General features: G+C 38.4%; 1 protein-coding gene across 1 annotated transcript in view; it reads left to right on the top strand.

Moving 5' to 3' along the window:
- Positions 1 to 22,469, top strand: part of dnah9 (dynein, axonemal, heavy chain 9) — a 157,440-nt gene that overhangs the window by 86,346 nt on the left and 48,625 nt on the right. The window contains exons 56-64 of the mRNA XM_053341129.1: positions 8,898 to 8,978; positions 9,545 to 9,724; positions 10,310 to 10,540; positions 11,627 to 11,821; positions 12,986 to 13,105; positions 15,499 to 15,687; positions 17,432 to 17,667; positions 17,761 to 17,883; positions 20,881 to 21,085. Coding sequence (XP_053197104.1) covers positions 8,898 to 8,978; positions 9,545 to 9,724; positions 10,310 to 10,540; positions 11,627 to 11,821; positions 12,986 to 13,105; positions 15,499 to 15,687; positions 17,432 to 17,667; positions 17,761 to 17,883; positions 20,881 to 21,085 — 1,560 coding nt within the window. The remainder of the gene's footprint in view (positions 1 to 8,897; positions 8,979 to 9,544; positions 9,725 to 10,309; positions 10,541 to 11,626; positions 11,822 to 12,985; positions 13,106 to 15,498; positions 15,688 to 17,431; positions 17,668 to 17,760; positions 17,884 to 20,880; positions 21,086 to 22,469) is intronic.

Raw genomic sequence — 22,469 nt, forward strand, 5'->3', positions numbered from 1 at the left:
AAACAATTAAACCAACATGGACAAAAAAACTCCACCTGGTGATAGAAATAATGTGATATGATTGACAGCTCCTAAATGGCAACTAAATGGACCTTGTAATGTCATTTATGTCTATTTTGTGAACAGTTACAAAGCTGTTGTAATGCAGGTTTGACTATGGTATATTTTCATGAGTGGAGGGAGCTCCAAATGGATTACATGTCAGCTTACCCAAAAACCACTTTTAATATAAAAGCACCTTATGTAAATACCAATTATATATATATATATATATATATATATATAATAAATAATTTGGACTGAGCTTGCTATCAACCAATTGTTACTCAATGTGAAATGTGTCCTTTATTTGATTTGTACACATGTTAAATTATCTGAAGTAATTGCTTTTGCTTATGTTTAAGGGTGCAGTGTTGTAGAATTTAGTTCCATAGTGGAACAGACTTGGCAAAAATAGAATATAATATTCATAAGTATGTTTAAATTAGTTTACAATCACCTAAAAGTAAGAGTTATTGTTTTTTTTTTGTGTTAACTTACAAAGAGCCTGTTATATCTACACAGGGTGCAGGTCCTTTTACATAGAGCCCACCATTTTGCACTGCCATGTTTCTACAGTAGCCCAGAATGGACAAACCAAATGCTGGCTTTAGAGAGGGTCTTTCACTTTTTTTGCCACTGTGTAATTACTTGCTAGAAAAATATTTGCCAAAGTTCACATTTCCTGAATCTCTACAACAGAATTCGCTTGAATGGTACTGACTGTACTTATATGGCGCCTTTCTAGTCTTTGCGACCACTCAAAGCGCTTTACATGACATGTCATATTACCCTTTCATTCACATTCATACACCGTTGGCACAGCAACGGGAGCAATTTGGGGTTAAGTGTCTTGCCCAAGGATACATCGACATGTGGACTGGAGGAGCCGGGAATTGAACCACCAATCTTCCAATTGGAGGACGACCGCTCTACCTCCTGAGCCACAGCCGCCCCTAAACCTTGAACCATAGTTGACCTATAGCAAACCATGAACATAACACCAAAAAGGATAACTTTCTTTTAATTCAGCCACACAGTTGAGTGTTTGTTGAGACCATGAGTACTGCTGGTTTTCTACTATACCAGGCAATGAGGGCTATTCTCCTGACAGCACAGGTTTGAATTGGTTGTCATTAGTTGGCAGGAATGAAAAGCAAGGCCAAGGCCAAGGACTCAAGTTGGGAATCACTGCAGTAGAAAAGTTTTCACAGTAAATATTAGCTGTTAATCTAATGGTCAATATCTTGTTTTGGAAAGACATTCCAGATAATATTTTGCTCCGTTTGTGTGTTAAAAGGTAGGGTGAAGAAAAACTTGCTTTTCGAAATAATGTACACCACCTCCCACCATACCCTCAATAAAAAACATAAAGTCCTTGGTGAGTGTAAATCTCCATATATTGACATATTTGTCTTTCAGGAATAAGAAAAGGTGTTGAATTACATCATTGACTTTTCCTATTGTCCAAAAGGCCTATAAGAGCTACTAGATGGGATGGGACATTTTAGCTGCTGCAGACTCGTGGTAAAATTCAAGGGATGATCAGCTTTTTGCTGTAATAGCACATCTGCTTTAGAACGATCCTCTACTTAGTATTCAGACTGCTGGCTCTGTCTCTTTTTAAAAATCCTGCCTCATAACACATTTTTATTTTGTCTCTGTCCTGATGGACTAATAGATATCTTGTTCTTTGCATAATACAGCGCAGTCACGTTACCACCAGAGTATATGTTACTATTTTAACATTCCCTTTTATGTCTTATTTTCTGTCTGTTGGCTTTGTATGATTAGAATTGGCTGTTTCATCTTTTTTTCTACAGATTACTTAGATTGCTTTGTTTTTTTACTTTGTGCCAGAATATATGTTATATTTCAGCTTCATGTTACATGTCCAGTGGAAGTGTTTTGTATGTTACTGCAACATGTCCAATTAAAAAGTGATTAATGTTGTTAATGGTAGCAGCAGAAATAATGCAATTTGTAATAGTATTAGTTGTAGTGGTGGTGATAGTGGTAGTCGCAGCAGTTGTATCAGTAGTTGTTGTAGTATTAGGTATAATACTGGTAGTACAAACACTAGAAGTAGTTACTAATAGTAGTAGCAGCAGTGGAAGTAATAATAGTCATTGTAGTGGTAAATGCAGTTGTGGTAGGACAGTTATGGTAGTAGTAGTTGTTGTAACAGTTGTAGCTGTAGTAATACTAGCAGTATAAATAGTAGCAGTGGCAGTAATAATAATGATAGTAGTAGTAGTAGCAATGCTAATGATAGTGGTAGTAGTAATGCTAATGATAGTAGTAATAGTAATGATAGTAGTAGTAGTAGTAATAGTAATTGTAGTAGACATAGTAATGATAGTAGTAGTAGTAATAGTAATTGTAGTAGACATAGTAATGATAGTAGTAGTAGCAGTAATAGTAATTGTAGTAGACATAGTAATGATAGGAGTAGTAGTAGTAATGCTAATGCTAATGATAGTAGTAGTAATAATGCCAATGATAGTAGTAATAGTAATGATAGTAGTAGTAGTAATGCTAATGGTAGTAGTAATAGTAATTATAGTAGTGGTAGTAATGCTAATAATAGTAGTATTAATAATGCTAATGATAGTAGTAATACTAATAATAGTAGTGATAGTAATGCTAATCATAGTAGTAGTAATAGTAATTGTAATAGAAGTAGTAATGCTAATGATAGTAATAATGGTAATGATATTAGTAGTAGTAATGCTAATGATAGTAGTAATAGTAATAGTAATGATAGTAGTCATAATAATGATAGTGGTAGTAGTAATGACAGTAGTACTTACTAGTAATAATAATAGTGGTATTAGTAGTAGTAATAGTAATAGTGGTATCAGTAGTAGTAATATAGGTAGTAGTAATAATGGAACTAGTAATAATAGTTATCATGGTATTAGTAGTAGTTTTGTGGTAGTGTTATACTTGCCATGATGTCCACACACACACTCACACAAACACACACACACACGCACACACACTAATTATCTCTGTAAAAACACAAAGAGCAGATGGATGACTGGATGACTCTGCCTGCCTCCTCTTTCTCTTGCAATGTTAAATGTTTACTTGAATCATTTGACGTCTCTATCTTTAATATCTGCACCTGGATCCATTTGTTCAAATGTTTACCATCTCAACACCTTTTGCAGAACAGAGCTACATTATATGAATAATGCAACACAAGGTCTGTGTGTGAAGCAGCCCTAATTACAGTGGGTCTAGTATGCTATGGATATGAATATAAAACCACACACACACACACACACACGCACACACAATTTGGCTTTTACATACTGTGCATCTACACTGCTTTGCATAAACATGCCCACACATGCCCACCCGCACAAAATCACACACATGCATAAATACACCTTATACACAAGTGACGTCAGTGTGTTGAAAGCGACAGAGTGTTCTATGTTTTTGTTTCCTGTGGTCTGTTTGCTGTAGGAATGAGCCAACGCACACACACACTCTCTCACATATATAGAAGTTGTATGGTAATCGAGGAACCTTCTAATTAGAGAGTGCAGCCTTTACAGCAGAAAGCCACCATTAATGCACCCTGCGTTTGTTAGTGCATCCACGCTGATGTTGTTTAACATTCAGTGCAAGAGAATCCATGGCTCACCAGAGGCTGCTGTGGTCATGATAAACAAGGACCATGAGGGTTAAAGCAACAATGTGTGTGCAGGTGTGTGTGTGTGTGGTGGGGGGACTGTAGGAGATGCTGTATAAGTGTATGAGTCATCTGCTCCCTAGAGGACACATTAGCAGCATGTTTTTTTTTTCTCTTCAAATTTGTGGAGGTTGTGTCCACCTTTGGTTAGTCTAGCCTTGAGTAGTTATGTGTGTGTGTGTGTGTGTGTGTGTGTGTGTGTGTGTATGTGTGTACTGTGGAATCTGTACGCCCACCCACTCATCTTATAAATGCTTGCCTAGGTAGAGACACACACACACACACACACACACACACACACACACACACACACACACACACACACACACACAAACACTTCTGCCAATGTAATTGTAGGAATTCTGGTAATAGTGGTTGCAGTAATAGTAGTACTTATCATAGTTGGATTAGTAATATTAGTAGTATCAATAGTAATACTTGTAGTAAGTGCTACTACTTGTGCACTTACTAGTAGTAATAGAAGTAATAATATTAGCAGCAGTTTTAGTAATAGTGGTAGCATTAGTAATACTGCAAATAATAGTAGTAGGAGCAGTAGTTACATGGTAGGACTAGTAATATGTCTAATATGGGAGATTGTAGAAGTACTATTAATACTAGTAGTAGTTATAGTAAAAGTAGGAGTAATAGATGTTGCAATTTTATAGGAAGCCATTTGAGCATTTATCCCATATCCTTGATATCAGATATCAGATGTCACTTTCACCTTCTACCCTTAATACTAGTAGTAGTAATAGTACCAGTAGTATAATACAATACAAGTAGTAATAGTAGTAACAGTTGTAGTAATACTAGTAGTGCAAGTAGTAGTAGGTGGTGGTAGTAATAGTAGTAGCAGTCATAGTGATAGTAATAGTAGGAGTAGTAATTTAGCAGCAGTTGAAGTAGTAATAGTTGCAGTTGTAGTAATAGTATTAGTCATTCTAGCAATAATAGTAGTATAAAATAGTTATAACACTAGTAATACTAGGAGGAAAACCAATAGTAAGAGTTGTAGAAACTGTAGTACTAGTACTACTAATAGTAGCAGTTGTACTAGTAATACTAGCAGTAGCAAAGGTAGTAATACTAGCAGTAGTACTAGTAATACTAGCAGTAGCAAAGGTAGTAATAGTAGCAGTAGTACTAGTAATACTAGCAGTAGCAAAGGTAGTAATACTAGCAGTAGTACTAGTAATACTAGCAGTAGTACTAGTAATACTAGCAGTAGCAAAGGTAGTAATAGTAGCAGTTGTACTAGTAATACTAGCAGTAGCAAAGGTAGTAATACTAGCAGTAGTACTAGTAATACTAGCAGTAGCAAAGGTAGTAATAGCAGCAGTAGTAAAGGTAGTAATAGTAGCACTAGTACTAATAATACTAGCAGTAGTAAAGGTAGTAATGCTAGCAGTAGTACTAATAATACTAGCAGTAGTAAAGGTAGTAATGGTAGCAGTAGTACTAGTAATAGCAGCAGTAGTAGAGGTAGTAATACTAGCAGTAGTACTAGTAATAGCAGTAGTAGTAGAGGTAGTAATACTAGCAGTAGTACTAGTAATAGCAGCAGTAGTAGAGGTAGTAATACTAGCAGTAGTACTAGTAATAGCAGCAGTAGTAGAGGTAGTAATACTAGCAGTAGTACTAGTAATAGCAGCAGTAGTAGAGGTAGTAATACTAGCAGTAGTAGAGGTAGTAATACTAGCAGTAGTAGAGGTAGTAATAGCAGCAGTAGTAGAGGTAGTAATACTAGCAGTAGTACTAGTAATAGCAGCAGTAGTAGAGGTAGTAATACTAGCAGTAGTAGAGGTAGTAATACTAGCAGTAGTAGAGGTAGTAATAGCAGCAGTAGTAGAGGTAGTAATACTAGCAGTAGTAGAGGTAGTAATAGCAGCAGTAGTAGAGGTAGTAATAGCAGCAGTAGTAGAGGTAGTAATACTAGCAGTAGTAGAGGTAGTAATAGCAGCAGTAGTAGAGGTAGTAATACTAGCAGTAGTAGAGGTAGTAATAGCAGCAGTAGTAGAGGTAGTAATAGCAGCAGTAGTAGAGGTAGTAATACTAGCAGTAGTAGAGGTAGTAATAGCAGCAGTAGTAGAGGTAGTAATAGCAGCAGCAGTCAGTAGTTGGTGTTAGATGTAAGTTTGCATCTTAATCTCTAACAGAAATCCGATGAATCCTGACAGCTCTTTACATGGAGAGAAAAATCCAAGGTTTCCCTTAAAAGGATCAGAACTGGAAACATTAGACTTTTTTCCCTCCCTAACGAACACAGCCAGATGTCTCTTTGTTGCATGAATGAAGCTTACTTATCACCACGGCAAATGTGAACCCCAACACCCAAATCCAAAACTCCACTGAAGAGAAACGATCGGTTTTCTTTTTGAGTCCATAAGCCATCACACGTGTGGATGAATGGGTATAGTTGCCTGCTTTGGTATCTTATCTCGCCTTTAAAGAAACAATAGTTGTGATCTACATTTACAGTAGCAGAGAGTGAGAGTGGGCTGTAGCCATGTTTTTTTTCTATTTCTATCTACACCACAGAAGCCGCTCAAATGTATTGAATATCACCCATGTCTCCCACCAATTAGTTTGTCCCTCTTCACCCCTCTCCCCCCTCCCCCTCCTCCCTCTCTGCCTATTCATCATGTTGATGGCTCACTCGGCGCTCGTCTAAATGTTCAACCGATTTTTTTATATATTTTTTTTTTGCACGAGATTCGTCACAACCCGAAAGGGCCGTCTTCCCTCCGGCCTGATTTCCTGTTTGTTAATTAGCTGAAAGACAAGCATGAAAAACCGTCTGTTTTTATTTCCCCGGTGCAACATTTTGATGGAGTCTGACGGTAATGCAAAGCCCTATTTGTCAGGAAGTTATGAGGACTTTCTAACAGCTTTAATTTCTCTTTACGACCGTCCTTGCTCTGTGCATTTGTGTGTGTATATGTGTGTGCGTTTTTGTGGTTATGTGTGCTGATAGCAGCTCTTGATCTTACAGCTCTTTTTTGGTATTTCTTTTCCAGATATGCATGCCATTCATCCTTTCCTGCCCCCTTTATCTGCCTGGACAGAATCCAATTTTTTTCGTAGTAATGGATTAAAGGTCACACGCATGGTCCACGGCAGAATCCTGCAGGCCACTAAATGTTATCCGTAAAGGGTTAGGACCCCTTTGTGGAGCTCATTTTGCTTGACTTTCCCAGAGCTGCAGAATCCTCCTTTATTGCTTTGAAGGAACCGAGGAGATGTTTAGGTTTCAATTAAACTTCCATCTCGCTCGATCAGCGATTGTATTACTAATAAGATCCAACGATGATATACACAACAAAAACAAATGATCAGTCCTTCAAAACCGCCCAAGAGATTCAATTAGATGATAGCGATGGATTCATTAGTGGCCATGATATACACGCTGATTGCTGCTTATACCATTTAATGAGACGAAAATAGATTATTGTCTGCAGCATGCCCCTATGTTCTATTGACTGTTCTCTTTTCTTCTTAATGCATGTGTTCTGTTCTTCTTCCTCCCAGCCTGTGAACACCAGAAAGGCTTTGTCATAAGGAATAGTTCAGTATTTTTGGGGGAAACGTACTTATTTGTTTTGTCTCTGAGAGTGTGTAAAGTAAGTCAAATCAAGATGTGTTTAGCCCAGCTTAGCATAAAGATAATCTAACTTGTCATGAGGTGTTAGCTAGATTTTCAGGTATTTTTGAATGATGAAGAGCCAAATCAGATACATAGAAGGTTTTTAGAAAAATCAGTGTCTCTTAGACTTGGATGTTGACATGAAGTTGCTGTATTGGATCAAATAAATGGGACACCATCTTGGAACACAGCATCATGTTCTCTTAATACCTTTATGTTTGTAAGCCAATCATAATACTGCCCTGACACCTCTTCCCAGCTAGTTTAAAACACATTCACACCTTGACTCGTGACTCTTAATAACTCTCGCATGATAGCCAGGTGTACTAGCAACCCATTCTCAAGGTGTAAATGACCCTACATAGACTAAATACTTGGCGCTCCCCACCAGAGGACATTATGACCTGTCAAAGTAATGAAAACACTGGTTAAGATTAAAAAAAAAAAAAAAAAAAAATACTGGCTGAATTCCATTTAGCTGCTTTAGTTTCAGGGTCCTGCTTTTGCAGGTCCTCGTTCACTGTCACACTGTTGTGGTTTACTGGGACTCTTCAATAGAATTAAGCCATCATAATGTTATTATTGACACCTATGCTTTTCCTATTGTGAGAAGTCAAAATGTAGAAAGAAACCTTTTGAACGAGGATGGGAATGTCTTCATAAATCAAAAGCTAGGTTAGGCTGATATTGATCTCCTTATCACACTCTCTGAAAGAAAACAAATAAAGCATATTTCTCAAAATGTTAAACTATTTCATTAAAGGTACCCAGTGGAGTTTTAAACCTCCTGTGGTGCTATGGAGCACCAAGATACCAATGTATGTGCACAAATACACAGGTGTCATGATATACATTCCTGTGTTACCTCAAATCACAGCTCAAGCCTACAAGTCAAATTTCCCTGTGTGATGGTAAAACTATATGACATGGAGTTATATGATGTCACCAGTATTTTACCTAACCAATATAGCAATGTCAGCAAGGCTGTAAACAAAGCACAAAGCAAGATGTACAAAAATGTTGTATGAAGAAGGAAATTGGTAATTGCTTTTGATGCAACAATGTGTACTATTTAATGTCGCATACTGAATTGGCGCTAATTATAATTATATATTGCTGGGAGGTTTAATGTATTAATATGCATCTTTTTTTTAAGATGACTGTACTTTTATAGCATTATAATCTTTAAAGTAGCTACTTACTACAGCTGTAAAAGGGAAAAGTCCAGGGATGAGGTATTAAGTAGCATAACATAGAAATAATCAAATATCATTTTAATATACCTAGATAAATGTACTTAACAAGTGCTGTTTGTGTACAAGAAACCTCCATAGGGTACCTTTAAGTTTCCATTAATAGATAGATTGATGAACATACACTATATATATGAATCGAGAGAGGCTCTTTCATTGAGATCTGGTGATTATTATCTCCAGTCTTGGCTGCGGTGTCAGCCAGTAACATCCTCCTGACCCCCCTTGGTCTCCTTGTCTCATCCTCTGATAGGTGGATGACCTCAAGGCCAAGCTGGCCGCTCAAGAAGTGGAACTGAAGCAGAAGAACGAAGATGCCGACAAGCTGATCCAGGCAAGAATATTATTCCCTTATAGACGCGCTGCAGAAAATCTCACAGTTAAATGTTTGATATTTTCTCACTTACACTGCGGTCGCTGGTATCTAGCTGCTACTCCTGGATATATATTTGTCCAGGTTTCTAGATATCTGTCTCTGAAATTTCTGCAGTGACCCTGATACAGCGAAGGTGAAGTGGCGTTTCGCTTGTGGTGCTGAAAGAAATGAAAACTGACATTTAAAAAATTCAGCAGCAGCTTGTCCTTCCAGACACAATCTCCCTGTTGCTGAGGATAAATCCACAGATGCATTCTTGGTGTTTGGGGGTAGAAATGGCTCTGAGTAAAAGCATAGGAGAAAAAATAAGGAAGCTGCACTTAAAAAGCAGGAACTACTGCAGGTTTCTCGTTGCATATTCAGTTAATAAAACAACTACTTTTTTTTCACCACACCTTCATGTGAACACTGAAGCACTTGTTTATTTTCGGACTGTACCCACACACAAAGTCTTGCTGTGAAATCTAAGCAGTGGCCCAGCTTGCAACATTAACCCAGGAATAAATCCTGTGTGCTTTCTCCAGGTGGTTGGGATAGAAACTGAGAAAGTGTCCAAGGAAAAAGCTGTGGCTGACGAAGAAGAGCAAAAGGTGGCGGCCATCGCTGTTGTGGTCAGTGGCAAACAGAGAGATTGTGAGGAGGACTTAGCCAAGGCTGAACCAGCTCTCCTCGCTGCGCAGGATGCCCTTAACACTCTCAATAAGGTCGGTTACTCTCCCATCCCTCACTGTGTCTTATTGATTTCCTCCATCATACTTTTCTCTCTTAGTTTTCTTCTTCTTTTTTTTTTATTAAAGAGGGGTTGTCTTCTTTTTTTTCTTTGTTTGATATTGTTTTCCCAGCTTCAGCCGACTAAGTTATGTCCACACAGGCCTTGAACTGTATAAAAGATTATTGAATCAGAGGATTTAGCCTGGTCTTTGCTAAAATAATGTCTTCTCTATGTTCTGTGGGCATTTAACTTCATCCTCGCATCCCATGTAGGTTTATGAGCAGCCTGGGGGATTTTCAAAAACACCCTCTGTGTTTAAAAGAGCTCTCTGTTCAAACAAGCAGAACAGACAGTTCAATCACTGCTTAGAGCTCTCTAAAGATGCCCTAATTAGAATTCTCTGTTGTCTTCTCAAAGTCAGCATAGGTTCGTCTTCTTTTTTATTCTAATCCTTTCCTTTTTTCTCTCTTTTTTTTTTGGCCCCAGCAGACCACAGAGATATGCGGTCGTTCAAACTCAATTAAATCACCGCTCTTTCATTTTCCATCCGTACTTCCTTCTATCTTCTCTACTTCAGAACAACCTGACAGAGCTGAAGTCATTCGGCTCTCCGGTGGCAGCTGTGACCAACGTCACCGCGGCTGTCATGGTCCTGATGGCGCCGGGCGGCAAAGTCCCCAAGGATAGGAGCTGGAAGGCTGCAAAAGTGATGATGGCCAAGGTGGACGCGTTCCTGGACTCTCTTATAAACTTCAACAAGGAGAACATCCCAGAGGCTTGTCTGAAAGCCATTCAGCCTTACCTGCAGGCAAGTCTTTCAAGCTCTTATTCTTTAAAGTCCATGCTAACGGTGCACAGTGTGCAATGTCTGTCGCTTGGCAAGTTCAACTAATAAGTCTTGAATTTAGCAGGGGTGTGACTACAATGACTGCGGCACTTTATGGCTGCTGAGCGTCCAAATGACAGCCGGAGAAAATCAACCAGTTAATTAAGCGTTACAAATTTAACAGCCGCCCCGATTATCAAGTTCAATGAAGTGGATATTAGGTATGTCAGTGTAGCAAAAGCCCAAATTCACTCTAAATTTACTATGCACACCACACAGTGTCACTTCTCAGACTTATTAATGTGAAATCATTTCATACATCTTTTAAAAGTCAAGCCTTCATTATTTAACAGTTGGGTTGCAAAAACCAATGTTAAGTCATGTTTAGCAAATAAACACCACAACAGATAAAGTGATAACAGATAAACTAATGATAATCCTTGTGAGTAGATAATTTTAATCAAAAATGTAAAAAAAAATCCCATATATACACAATTTAAATTTTGTACATTTAAATATTTGATTCAGGTAGCTTAACCATTGCATTATATGTGAATTCCACTGAAGTCAGCGGCTTAGACTGCAGTCTGTGCTGCTCTCCTTAGCTAGGCTATGCTAGCTCAGCTACTCTTACTTTTTTGGCATTGTTTTCTTTATTGTGGTTGGAATTAGCTACTTATTATGACTTTATTATGTGGTGTAGCAAACTGAATTACTAAAATAAGTTTTCAATGACCATAAACAGACATAATATATCAATTTCCAAGACAAGGTGTGGCTATCTCACTAGCTAGCTTTAAGTTAAGCTAGCTTGCTGTAGCTAGTTGTCTAGCTGCTTATCCCTCTGTTGCTGAGGTCATAGGGGTTAATTAAGGTTAATTATAAGGTTCATTATTTTTCATTTGCCAAAACAAATATCAACTAGTGATCTTAACTCAATTTTGACTAAACAAGCTGTAACATAATAGCAATATACTTTTTTAGCCCTTAGCCTGACCTGAATGAATCAGAGCAGACGAGTGTTCAGTCAGTATTCATTTTGCACTTCTTCCTTTCATCCCTCTCCAGGATCCAGAGTTCCAGCCAGATCTGATAGCTTCCAAGTCCTACGCGGCGGCAGGCCTGTGCTCCTGGGTTTTAAACATAGTCAAGTTCTACGAGGTTTACTGCGAGGTGGAGCCCAAGCGTCAGGCTCTGAGCAAGGCCAACGCAGAGCTCGCCGCTGCACAGGAGAAGCTCGCCGCCATCACCAGCAAGATCAATGTAAGCCTTCATATCGGACTGAGCATACAGAAAAAAAAGGAAAGGAGTCTTCTTGTTATATGCCAAGTATCTAAAAAAAGAAAAAAAGGCAGTTTCAGTATCTTTGAAGTCCTGCTGTTGGTTTTCTGTTAAAACATATTGACACAGACACTAAATAGAGTCTTAAAGCATTAGTTGTTGGGCTGACTTTTTAACCAAGCATAATGTTTGATGAAAAATGACTTGTGAAAGTTAGAAATCTCATCACTTAGCTATAAAAGATTCTCGAGACATCAGCATGAATCAACTTTCCTATCAAATTGATGATATGCAGCTTAATAAGATTTTAATGCAACAGAAAATAAAAATAAAAACAACCAACCGGAGGCTAGGCTATAAACTAAAGCAGAAAGTCAGGATATGAATTATTTTATCAAGGCTTGAGTGACAGTTGACACACACAGCGCTCCGCCGGTAACGACACACCAGCAGTATTTCATCAATACAAAGCTGCTCTAAGTGCTATTAAAGGCTTTTACTGTTCATTAATCTAAAACTGAATCCATCAACCCTAAAAAAAAAAAGAAAAAAAAAATTAAAAAAACACTATTGATAAAAGCAGCTGTAAATAATTGTTTCTCAGTGGCGTTTGACATTCAGCACATCTGAACGCGAGGGAGAGCCCCCAGCAGAGCGTGGCGATGGGACACCGCTGCCACGGCGACGGCTGCTTACATCAAAACCCCCACAGAGCACCAGAGTGACGACTGTTAATAAGATCCAGCATGACTTCTCTCTGTCTCTCATGTCATTTTTCAGCCCTTCAGTCAGATCGCTTGAGCGGAGAGTGGGGGGGGGGGCGGGATTCGTAGCCAAGGGGAATTAGCAATCCTCAAACTAATCTAATGAACCTGTGTGCCTCTCCACCGATTAATCCTGTTTGTCCTTGCGCTAATTGCTTCCATATGCCAAACAAATCCATAGCAGAGGGAAGGAGAAGTTTGAACCAACTTTTCACACGCTCCCTAAGTTTCTTTCATAAACAGACTTCAGTGATCTTTGTTCTGTCTTTGAGGATTCTATACGGCTGTACTGTATTTTAACAACTGCCAATTTTTTTAACTCTGTTTCTGTGTGCTTACTTGTGTGTGTGTGTGTGTGTGTGTGTGTGTGTGTGGATATCAGCACCTTAATGAGAACCTGGCCAAGCTGACAGCCAAGTTTGAGAAAGCCACCGCAGACAAGCTCAAGTGCCAACAGGAAGCGGAGGCAACGGCGCGTACCATTTCCCTGGCCAACCGCCTGGTGAGGAGGGCAATGAGAAAGTGGGAAGGGGAGGGGGGGGGGGGTCATAGGCAGCATCAGATACACACACACACACTTTTTTTTTCTTTTCTCAGCTGTCCCACTTAACTCCTTCCATTAGATAGATACAGATGTGAATTAATACAAATACATTATTCAGCATCCAAATGAGTTAAAAATGTTGCACTTCTTCTTTTCAAAGTTATAACTTAAACAAAGTGAAACACACACTGCTGACTCACTCTGTACTTATAATACCATTATCTCTGTTGTCCACTGAGGATAAAAGTCCACTCTGGAAATAATAGAAATGATAGAAGATAGGCGCCCTTAAAACCTTCAGATCTCGACTCATAATAATCAGATTCAGACTTATCCAGGTGGTTGTTGTTGTTGTGTGTACACACTGCAAACAGGAACCGACTTTACACAGATGAGGCAAATTTTTTTGTTAACAAACAGGCTAGAGGCCACTTTAAAGCGAGAGTTCAATATTCAGATATTCCATGGGGGTTTATCCTCCAGTATATTTCATCAGTTTTCATCAGATTAGCAGCACAGTGAAGGATGAAGCCTGACCTATTTTATTCTTTACCTCACGATCCAATATTAAAGCCGACACCTCGGAGACTTGACAGTAAATGACGAGCTGAAGTTAAGGGAGCGCCTTGAAGGTGCCTACAAAATAGCCAAGAGAGCTTTTTAGATGTTTGTCAGTAGCTTTTTCTCTCTTTTTCTTAATCATAGACATTATTTCTTTTTATTCCATAAGAAACCTAATTATAGGGCATTTACAACATAGCTAAATGAGCTGTTATGGACTGTTTCTGTTTTGTTAATAGCTTTCAAATTTACATTCATCTGGGCCTACTCCCATTATATGCAATACACAGCCTCTAGTATTTAGAGAAAAATCATGCATTATGGGCTTCCTGTTCTATTTACACCTGGACCATTAACTGCTGTGTGCTGCTGTGTAATTATTAACCAACAATTACACAGCTCTTATCTACTAAATAGGTCTGCTTCATTTAGGTAAAAATTAGGCCTGTCGTACAATAACTTAATAATGAACATCATCTAAATATGGACTTATCATATGATACATGGACATGACCTTAATCATTTTTTGATGTCAGTATTGCCACACTTCACATTAGCAGCTAAGAGGCTATTCATGTCACATTGGCTAAACAGAAAATATTCATGAACACACATTTTTTTTAATAATAATCCTTAAAATGTGGTTATCAAACACTTGTGACAAAGCCGGAATGTTAATAATAATAATAATGATAATAATAACAATAATCATTATTATTATTATTATAATTTTTAAATTTATATAGCACTTTTTAAAACAGTGTTACAAAGTGCTTTCCATAAAATCAAGTAAAATAGAAAGAGAAAAATTGATAGTTCTGATAAAAGTACAGGCAGTCAAGCAAACACTCTACACTATTTCAAAAAACATATCAGACAACTTATTAGCTGATACCGATATATCTGTGATAGGTTGATATCGGTCGGGTTCTAGCACCCATCCTCCAATCCCACCCCCTGCCCACCCTTGCATTATTATGCTATTACATTATCATTATGTCAGTGGTTTAAAATAAAAATATTGTTTGTCCAGATTATTAACAGAAGAAGCGATCGTGACAGGTCTAATTAGAATACTAATACTACTACTACTATTAAAGAGCATTGTGTATATTTAGTGAGCAGCTTCAGGTATCAGTCATCAATTCTGGTATAAATTTGAATACAGATATTTGTATTCAATAAACAGATACAGACAGTAGCTTTAGCATTACACCACTGTTCCACAAACTTGTATTGATGCATATATTTGCTTACATTTTTTTTTTTTTTTTTAGTGTAGCTCCTCTTTCCATATGTTAAGACACTCTCCCACACACACACACAGACACACACACACACACACACACACACACACACATATATGCATAAAATCCCACCATCATCATGCTGCTGTGGTAATCTCCTGCTGACAACAGCTAAACAAAAAAAAAAGATGAGTGTTGACACTGTTAGTATGGTAATCTAAATTATTCAGAGGAAGACTCCAAATAAAAAAAAAAAAAGGCCTGACAGGAGCAACAAAAAGACGAGAATCAGCGTTCAGAAATATCAATGCAAATGCAGTCAACTCGCCGGAGTGTAAAGTCTTTCTTAGGATGTATGCTGAGAAGTTACAGAAGTCCCCTCTTCAGTTTGGGAAAGATAAGATATTAAGGTGAACTTATTGATCACTGAAGGGTAATTACATCATCGCTGCAGTAAAGAATAGCGCAGAGAGGGGATAAAGGATATGAAAAGCTCATTTAAAAAAAGAGAGATGTAAGTTGAGTTTCATCTCTGTGTTTCAGGTTGGAGGTCTCGCAGCGGAGAATGTGCGCTGGGCAGAAGCTGTGGAAAACTTCAGGAAACAGGAGAGGACTCTGTGCGGGGACGTCCTCCTCATCACCGCATTCGTCTCCTACCTGGGTTACTTCACCAAACGCTACAGGCTGCAGCTCATGGACAACACCTGGAGGCCTTATCTCAGTCAGCTGAAGGTGGGAGGGCTAGTACCGCTGCAGTTTTAAAGGGTTACAATAATGGCAATAGTTCTTCAATCCAGAGCTAGTTATAGGGATGCCATGTGGAGATCTGGAGGATGGTGATTGGTCAACTCTGGGCTGCTTGTGTTTTCTCCTTTAAGTTTATGATCATAAAGACAAAATTTTTGGTTATAACTTACACAGTATAACAGCAACTTCCATGATTCCACCTTTATTTCATATCATATCAGCATGTCTCTCTATACTTTATTTCCTAAGCTCCATCCTCCATATCTGTTGGTTATGATCAGGGGTGGAGTTAGAGAGGGGGCTTCTAGGGCTTGAATGTATGAATGCTTTCTCAAAAGGCCCGAATCTAGTCTAAATTCTGGCTGAAGTCACTTTTTTTCCTAAACAGTGACTTGAACCAGCTGCTAAATGAGTGAGTTTATAATAATTGTGATTAAGAGAAGATTAGTTGAAAACCGTTGTAACAAGATCTGAGATATAAAGCCTTTGAACAGTAAAGAATTTAATATTAAGATATTTTGCAGATTATTCCAAGTGTAAGGTACATTATAAGAGAATTACATTTTTCCTATTTTAGTTCTGACTAATGGAGTGTAGAGCAACAACCTATTCTGAGTGAGAACCAATATCATGTGACTTTCATCAAGAGATGAATCATCAAGAGATGAAATACTAATACTGTAGTAAACTTTATATATGATGAAAAACCAATTCTGATCTCTCCTCATTGTAAAGGATGACCAGCTAATTCTATGGTAGAGTACAGTGGTGAGTACTGTAGGGAACCTTAAATCACTACTACTACTACTAATGTTAATAGTAGTCATTACAATGCAGTAAAATTAAATTCTGCAAATGTGAACCATCCAAAAGGGGAAAGAAAAAAAAAGCCTCTGGGTGCTCTGGGCTTATTTTATCAACTCCTATATCTGCTCCTGGTTATGATGATAATTTATTCATCAAATGAACTGTTAACATTTACGAAAGCAGCTACATCACTAAGAATAGGTAAGTTAACAAGAAGGAGCAGTCAGACTATCAGACAGGTTGTAAATGTATTTATTGAAGAGAAACTCAGACTGTCTGTTGTAAAGCTCAACTTACAGACCGACTTTCTGCTTCACTTTGACCTACTGCGCTTGCCGTAGCTTTGCAGTGAGGGATTATAACTGACAGGACCCTTACTTTCACTTTTAAAATTAATCCATCAAAACTGTCGCCTCATTCCCAGCACAATGTCGTCATGTTTTCAGTAACCTTCAGAATCCATAGCCGAGCTATTAAAAAACCCAAAAACAAAACGATTTATTCCCCCCCGAGCTACAATAAAGCAGTTTTCCTTTACACAAGTTGAAGTAAAGCTCAGTAATCTTCTCCTTTTCAGTATGTCCTTTTCAGTTGCTGGAAGAAGAAAGAACACTGTAGCACCAAATAAGCATTAATCCACGGCTGAAAATAGTCCCTGACAAATGCATAGAGACTGAAAGGAAGGTGAGAAAGGGCCACTTGTGTTTTTCTCCAACGAGATTCAGATGCCGGGGGAGATTGTTGAGAGTAAAGACAACATGAAACAAACATATACTGCAGCTCTCTATCACAGGAAATCAAAGGATGTCAAAGTTTTAGAAGGAGACAAACTTTTATATAACTTTATACAACGACTTTCCATCATCTTTAGTCTTATAATTAGTGCAAACATCACATATACTCATTGATATTACCTTCAAAGGTTCCCATCCCAGTGACCCCAGACCTGGACCCTCTCACCATGCTGACGGACGACGCCGACATCGCCACCTGGCAGAACGAGGGGCTCCCTGCCGACAGGATGTCCACCGAGAACGCCACCATCCTTACTTCCTGCCAGCGCTGGCCCCTCATGGTGGACCCCCAGCTGCAGGGCATCAAGTGGATCAAAAACAAATACGGAGAAAACCTGCGCGTCATCCGCATCGGACAGAGAGGGTGAGGATGCTCAAATATGTACATGATGGGGGTTTTTTGGATGTATTTCAGACAAAAATCAATAAAGAAACACCTGCTGCTTTATTTTGAAAGGTACTTGGATGCCATAGAGAGAGCTCTGGCAGAAGGTGAAGTGGTCCTGATAGAAAACTTAGAGGAAACCTTGGATCCTGTCCTTGGACCTCTGCTGGGTAGAGAAACCATTAAGAAGGGCAGGTAAGAGAGTCTTTAAGCTTTTCAAAAAATCTTAATGTTGTGAAGATCTCAATATTTTTTGATACTGGAAAACATGTTTGTGTGTCACCAAGTATCAAAAACTGGCATCTAAATCAGTTTTCAGAAAAGAATAGAACAGTGTTCACTCTGTCCATATGCAGTGATGCAGTATATACATGTGAACATTAATGCAATAAGTATGGTGTAAGTATACTATATGTATGTATACCTTCACTATAGAACAACCATGGTGTTTGTTTACAATAATCTCTGGGTAGAAAACAGTTTAATGGTGCAGAGCAAACTTGAGTAAAGACCAACTGAGACACTTTCAAAACTGAAGATAAAACCGTCTTGTTTTGTATTGGGTTGCTGGGTAACGAGAAGGAGTGGAGAAGGGTTTGAGTTTTTCAGTGTGTGTGTTTAACTCCACAGTCTACCACAGTCTCACAGATCAATCCACTCGATAAAGAGTCCGTTTTGTTTTCCCCACAACACCAAATCAGTTCAGTCCGATCAAACGTTGTCTTTCAGATCTAACATTAGGTTCATAACAAAGTTTCAGGTTCAACATTAACAACAAACTGAAGTACAACAAAAAGATGCAGAAAACCGATTCATGCCTTCATCTCAAGCTGACCCCATTACCTCAATGCACTTTTTACTGTAAAACTGTGTAGCTCAGCTATTAACCAAAACCAAACCACATATTAGTCCAGTTTGAGCTGCTCTGTATTGACTTCCTGTGACATTTATAATTGACTTTAAGGTCCTCCACCTTACATGCAAAGCCTTAATGGGCTATTGTGGCATGATTAACTGTGGTGTGTGTTTTTAACCCCCACAGCACCACTATGTTTTTTTTCTGGGACAGCTTTGGGTTGCATCCAACACAGATAAGACCCACAGTGAGGTTAAAGCCATAGGAAGATGTTCAGGGTAAGCAGTGTGGGTTGATCAAGACCAGTGGTGAGTGTGTGTCCGTTGGGTAAAGAAAGGTTCTGTTTGCTTACGGCTTCAGAGACCAAGGGGCTGATTTATGGATTGTGTAGGCAGGCTAAATACTTTCTGGGTTTTCACTTATTAAGTCTCAAATTACCAACACTGAAGCACAAATGTGTATTAGATTTTCACTTTATTTTGTCTTATTTCTAATAATGCTCTCAAGTGGGTTTTATTTTCTATTTTTTGTTACATTAATCCCTTTTAATGTGAAGTGCTTGGTGAATGTCATTTCTTTTATTGTAAAGCACCTTGAGCTGCATTTCTTGTACGAAAGGTGCTTTTATTAATATTATTAGTTATCTCTGAAAATGGCAACAGATATAAACAAATTTACCCATTTCAAATATCTCTATGATTCAAATCAAGTGCCAGTTATCTACCTAGAACAGACTGTTGTTGTTAACATGCTGATTATAGTGACTTCATATTGATCACTTAGTCACTTATTTGTTGTTAAATATGTGCTTCAGTGTCCCTCCCCTCTGACATGATGGATATGATGCAGTTTGCTCTAAAGATGAACTGATCAATACTACTTTTGTTGTTTTATGGAAATCATAATTGATCGGAATACATTTTGAGTTCATATAAGCATGCACGAGCATACAATTAGTGTCATTAGTTTGAGTGAAAGTTTGAATGTCAAACTGTGGTTTAATACAGAGGATGTTCCACTTACTCATAAGACATCATAATGTTGGGGTAACACTGCTCAGATTCTCTTTCTCACCATCAAAATGAGTTTAAAATATGTGGAAACTGACACAAAATGTCAGATACTTACAGCTTCAATCAAAAACCAAAGACATTATCATCAACCTTCCGAAACGATTCAAACACCGACTGTATTTAAGATCCACGTTCTGGATTCAAGGCTTTACAGTCCTGACTGTGATACATATCTGCTGTATTTATCAGATAAATTAAAAGAAGTAAAGTCAATTTGCAATTACCTCAAGCTTCAGCAAAGTAAATAAATACATGCAGTGAAAACATCCCTTCTCCTTCCATTAATGACATTCACACTTTTAATTAAACAGAACGTAGTGTATTGCCTTATTTCCCAAAGCAACTAAATTAAAAGTATCAGGCATTGCTCTCTGCTGCCAAAAAACTGCAACTGAAAATAGTCCCTAGAAAATTCACTATGTGTTCCAGTGTGAGTGCTGGTTGCTTACAGCTACACTGCCCACTACTTTTTAAAAAAGCTCGGAACCTGTAAAGAAGCTGTAGAGATTTGTTGATATAAGGGTCAGTGATTCATTTCTGTGTCCATGTGGTTTAGTCAAATTGGTTAGAATGTGGAAATAAACGTATGAATAACTTGCACACATTCTATTTTTGTGGACCCAGCATCACATTTCTGCTTTGAATCCATTTTTAAAGAATATATTAGAGGATTACGGTAAAAATGTCCAAGTGGTGTAAAAACTTTGTACCAAATAAATTCAACTTTATTCGACTCAATAAAACACCATATCAACTAGCTTGTCATGATCTTACATTATAACTTTCATATTAAACAAAAGTAATGGAATACTATTGTTCTAAATATTACATTTAATCTGGAGAATCATGGAGATCAAGAAACATTTACATTCTTTTGTGGTTACACCATTTGACATTTTCAGGAGCATTCAGTCTTACTTTTGGTAAAAAATGGTGCAAATGTCATTTCAAATGATATAAAAGCAACAAAAGTACAAAATGTATGTTTTAACAAACTGATGCTGCTTTTAAAACTATTTTTTCAACATATTTTTGACCATGATATAGAATAACAGCAATGTTATTCTTTAAAGAGAAGCTGACAAGGCATTCTAGGATGATTAAAGACAAATGTCCCAGACTCAAAGGAAAAAAGACGCATTATGTCTATCTACAGGAACAAGACAGATAATTGCCAATCACATTTCACATCACAGTTTCAGAATCTTCCATTTAGTCGCCTTCAATGATCAAAAACCATCCCGCTCCTCATTTACCATACAGGTACATAAAGATCGGAGACAAGGAATGCGAGTACAATCCTGGTTTCCGCCTCATCCTGCACACCAAGCTGGCCAGCCCTCATTACCAGCCGGAGCTGCAGGCCCAGTGCACGCTCATAAATTTCACAGTGACCAGAGACGGTCTGGAGGACCAGCTGCTAGCTGCTGTGGTCAGCATGGAGAGACCTGATCTGGAACAGCTAAAGGTGAGAACGTCTGTCAAAGCGGAGCGGAACACTACCCGATACAGATATTTAACTACAAAGCAGAGCATTTTAACGCATCTCTTTTTATCTGATGTGTCTCAGGAATGTTGAAGCGAACCCGAGCAGACATGAAAGCGTTATTCTGTCACAGCCATCAGGCGCTATCACAGAACAAAACAAGCGTTCGGTTAGCGTCGGACTCTTTGAGTTCCTCTCCTAACATCTCTTCAGCGCAGGTGTAATTAAAAGAAGCAGTCGGAAGGAGTCGAGGAGGGGGGGGGCTCTCCAGGAGCTGGGGCCTTGCGCTCTCACTCGTCATTATCCGTCTTTAACGCGACGCATCGAGAAGAAACTCGGTGTCTGTCTTTTAGACATCACAGGAGGCTGCAGGTCCGGGCTCTTTGATTCCAAAACAATCAGCTGGAGCCTTTGATTAACGGCAAACTAAGTGGATGTGTGATAATTATGGGGCTTTGGGTTCCTCATTTAGGGAGATCGGGACACCGCACGGCTGTGTGTGTGTGTGAGTGTGTGCATGCTGGATTTATACGTAGAGCATCTAGTAATGAGAAAATTAGATTACCATTTAAATGTGCATTGATTAGTGTTCTTCACAGTATATCAGCATCCACTTTTAAACAGTATTGATATCACTTCACAGCTTCTTAACTATTGTTCAAATCAGCCAGTTGGCTTGTAGGGGCAGCCCCCCCCCCCCACCCCCCAACCCCACCTCAGCCCTCCTGAAAGACACAAATAAAAACAAATGTAGCTTATACTAGCAGGATATGCTGTCATATGACATGCTCGCACCAGAACCTGACATTGTTTACCTAATTTACATGCTTTTGTTTCATTTCTGCTCAGTGAAGAGAAATACATGACCACACTGTCCACACCACGTATTCATTATCAGTGACATGCACCCCCCCCCCCCCACCCATCACAACTAGTCCTTTCTGGGAAAACATTCCTACCACCACAGTCCTAGGTATAGCTCTACTGTGAGAATTGTCTCAACTACTAAGTGAAAGAGCCTCAAAAATGTCTGGACCCAAACTCAGCCTGAGGGTGATTCCCAAATTAAAAGTAACTCACATTAATCTTGCAGGCCACTAATACTTAGAAATTCACAAAGCAGTTTATTTTAAATGGAAGGATTGATCTATTCCATGACATTATTTTTCATGATTTCTGCTCATAGTTATGAATATACCACATTTAACTGGAGGTGATTTTCACTTTTATATAGTTTTTTCTTTCATGCAAACATCTGTTTACAAGTTTGCAAAGACAATTTCTTCTACAAAGACATACAACATCGTGAAATATTTGTCTCCATCACTGATGATTTAAAACAAAAACAAAAAAACCATTTATTACT

This window comes from Scomber japonicus, chromosome 20, assembly GCF_027409825.1.
Source record: "Scomber japonicus isolate fScoJap1 chromosome 20, fScoJap1.pri, whole genome shotgun sequence".
Taxonomy (NCBI): Eukaryota; Metazoa; Chordata; class Actinopteri; order Scombriformes; family Scombridae; genus Scomber; species Scomber japonicus.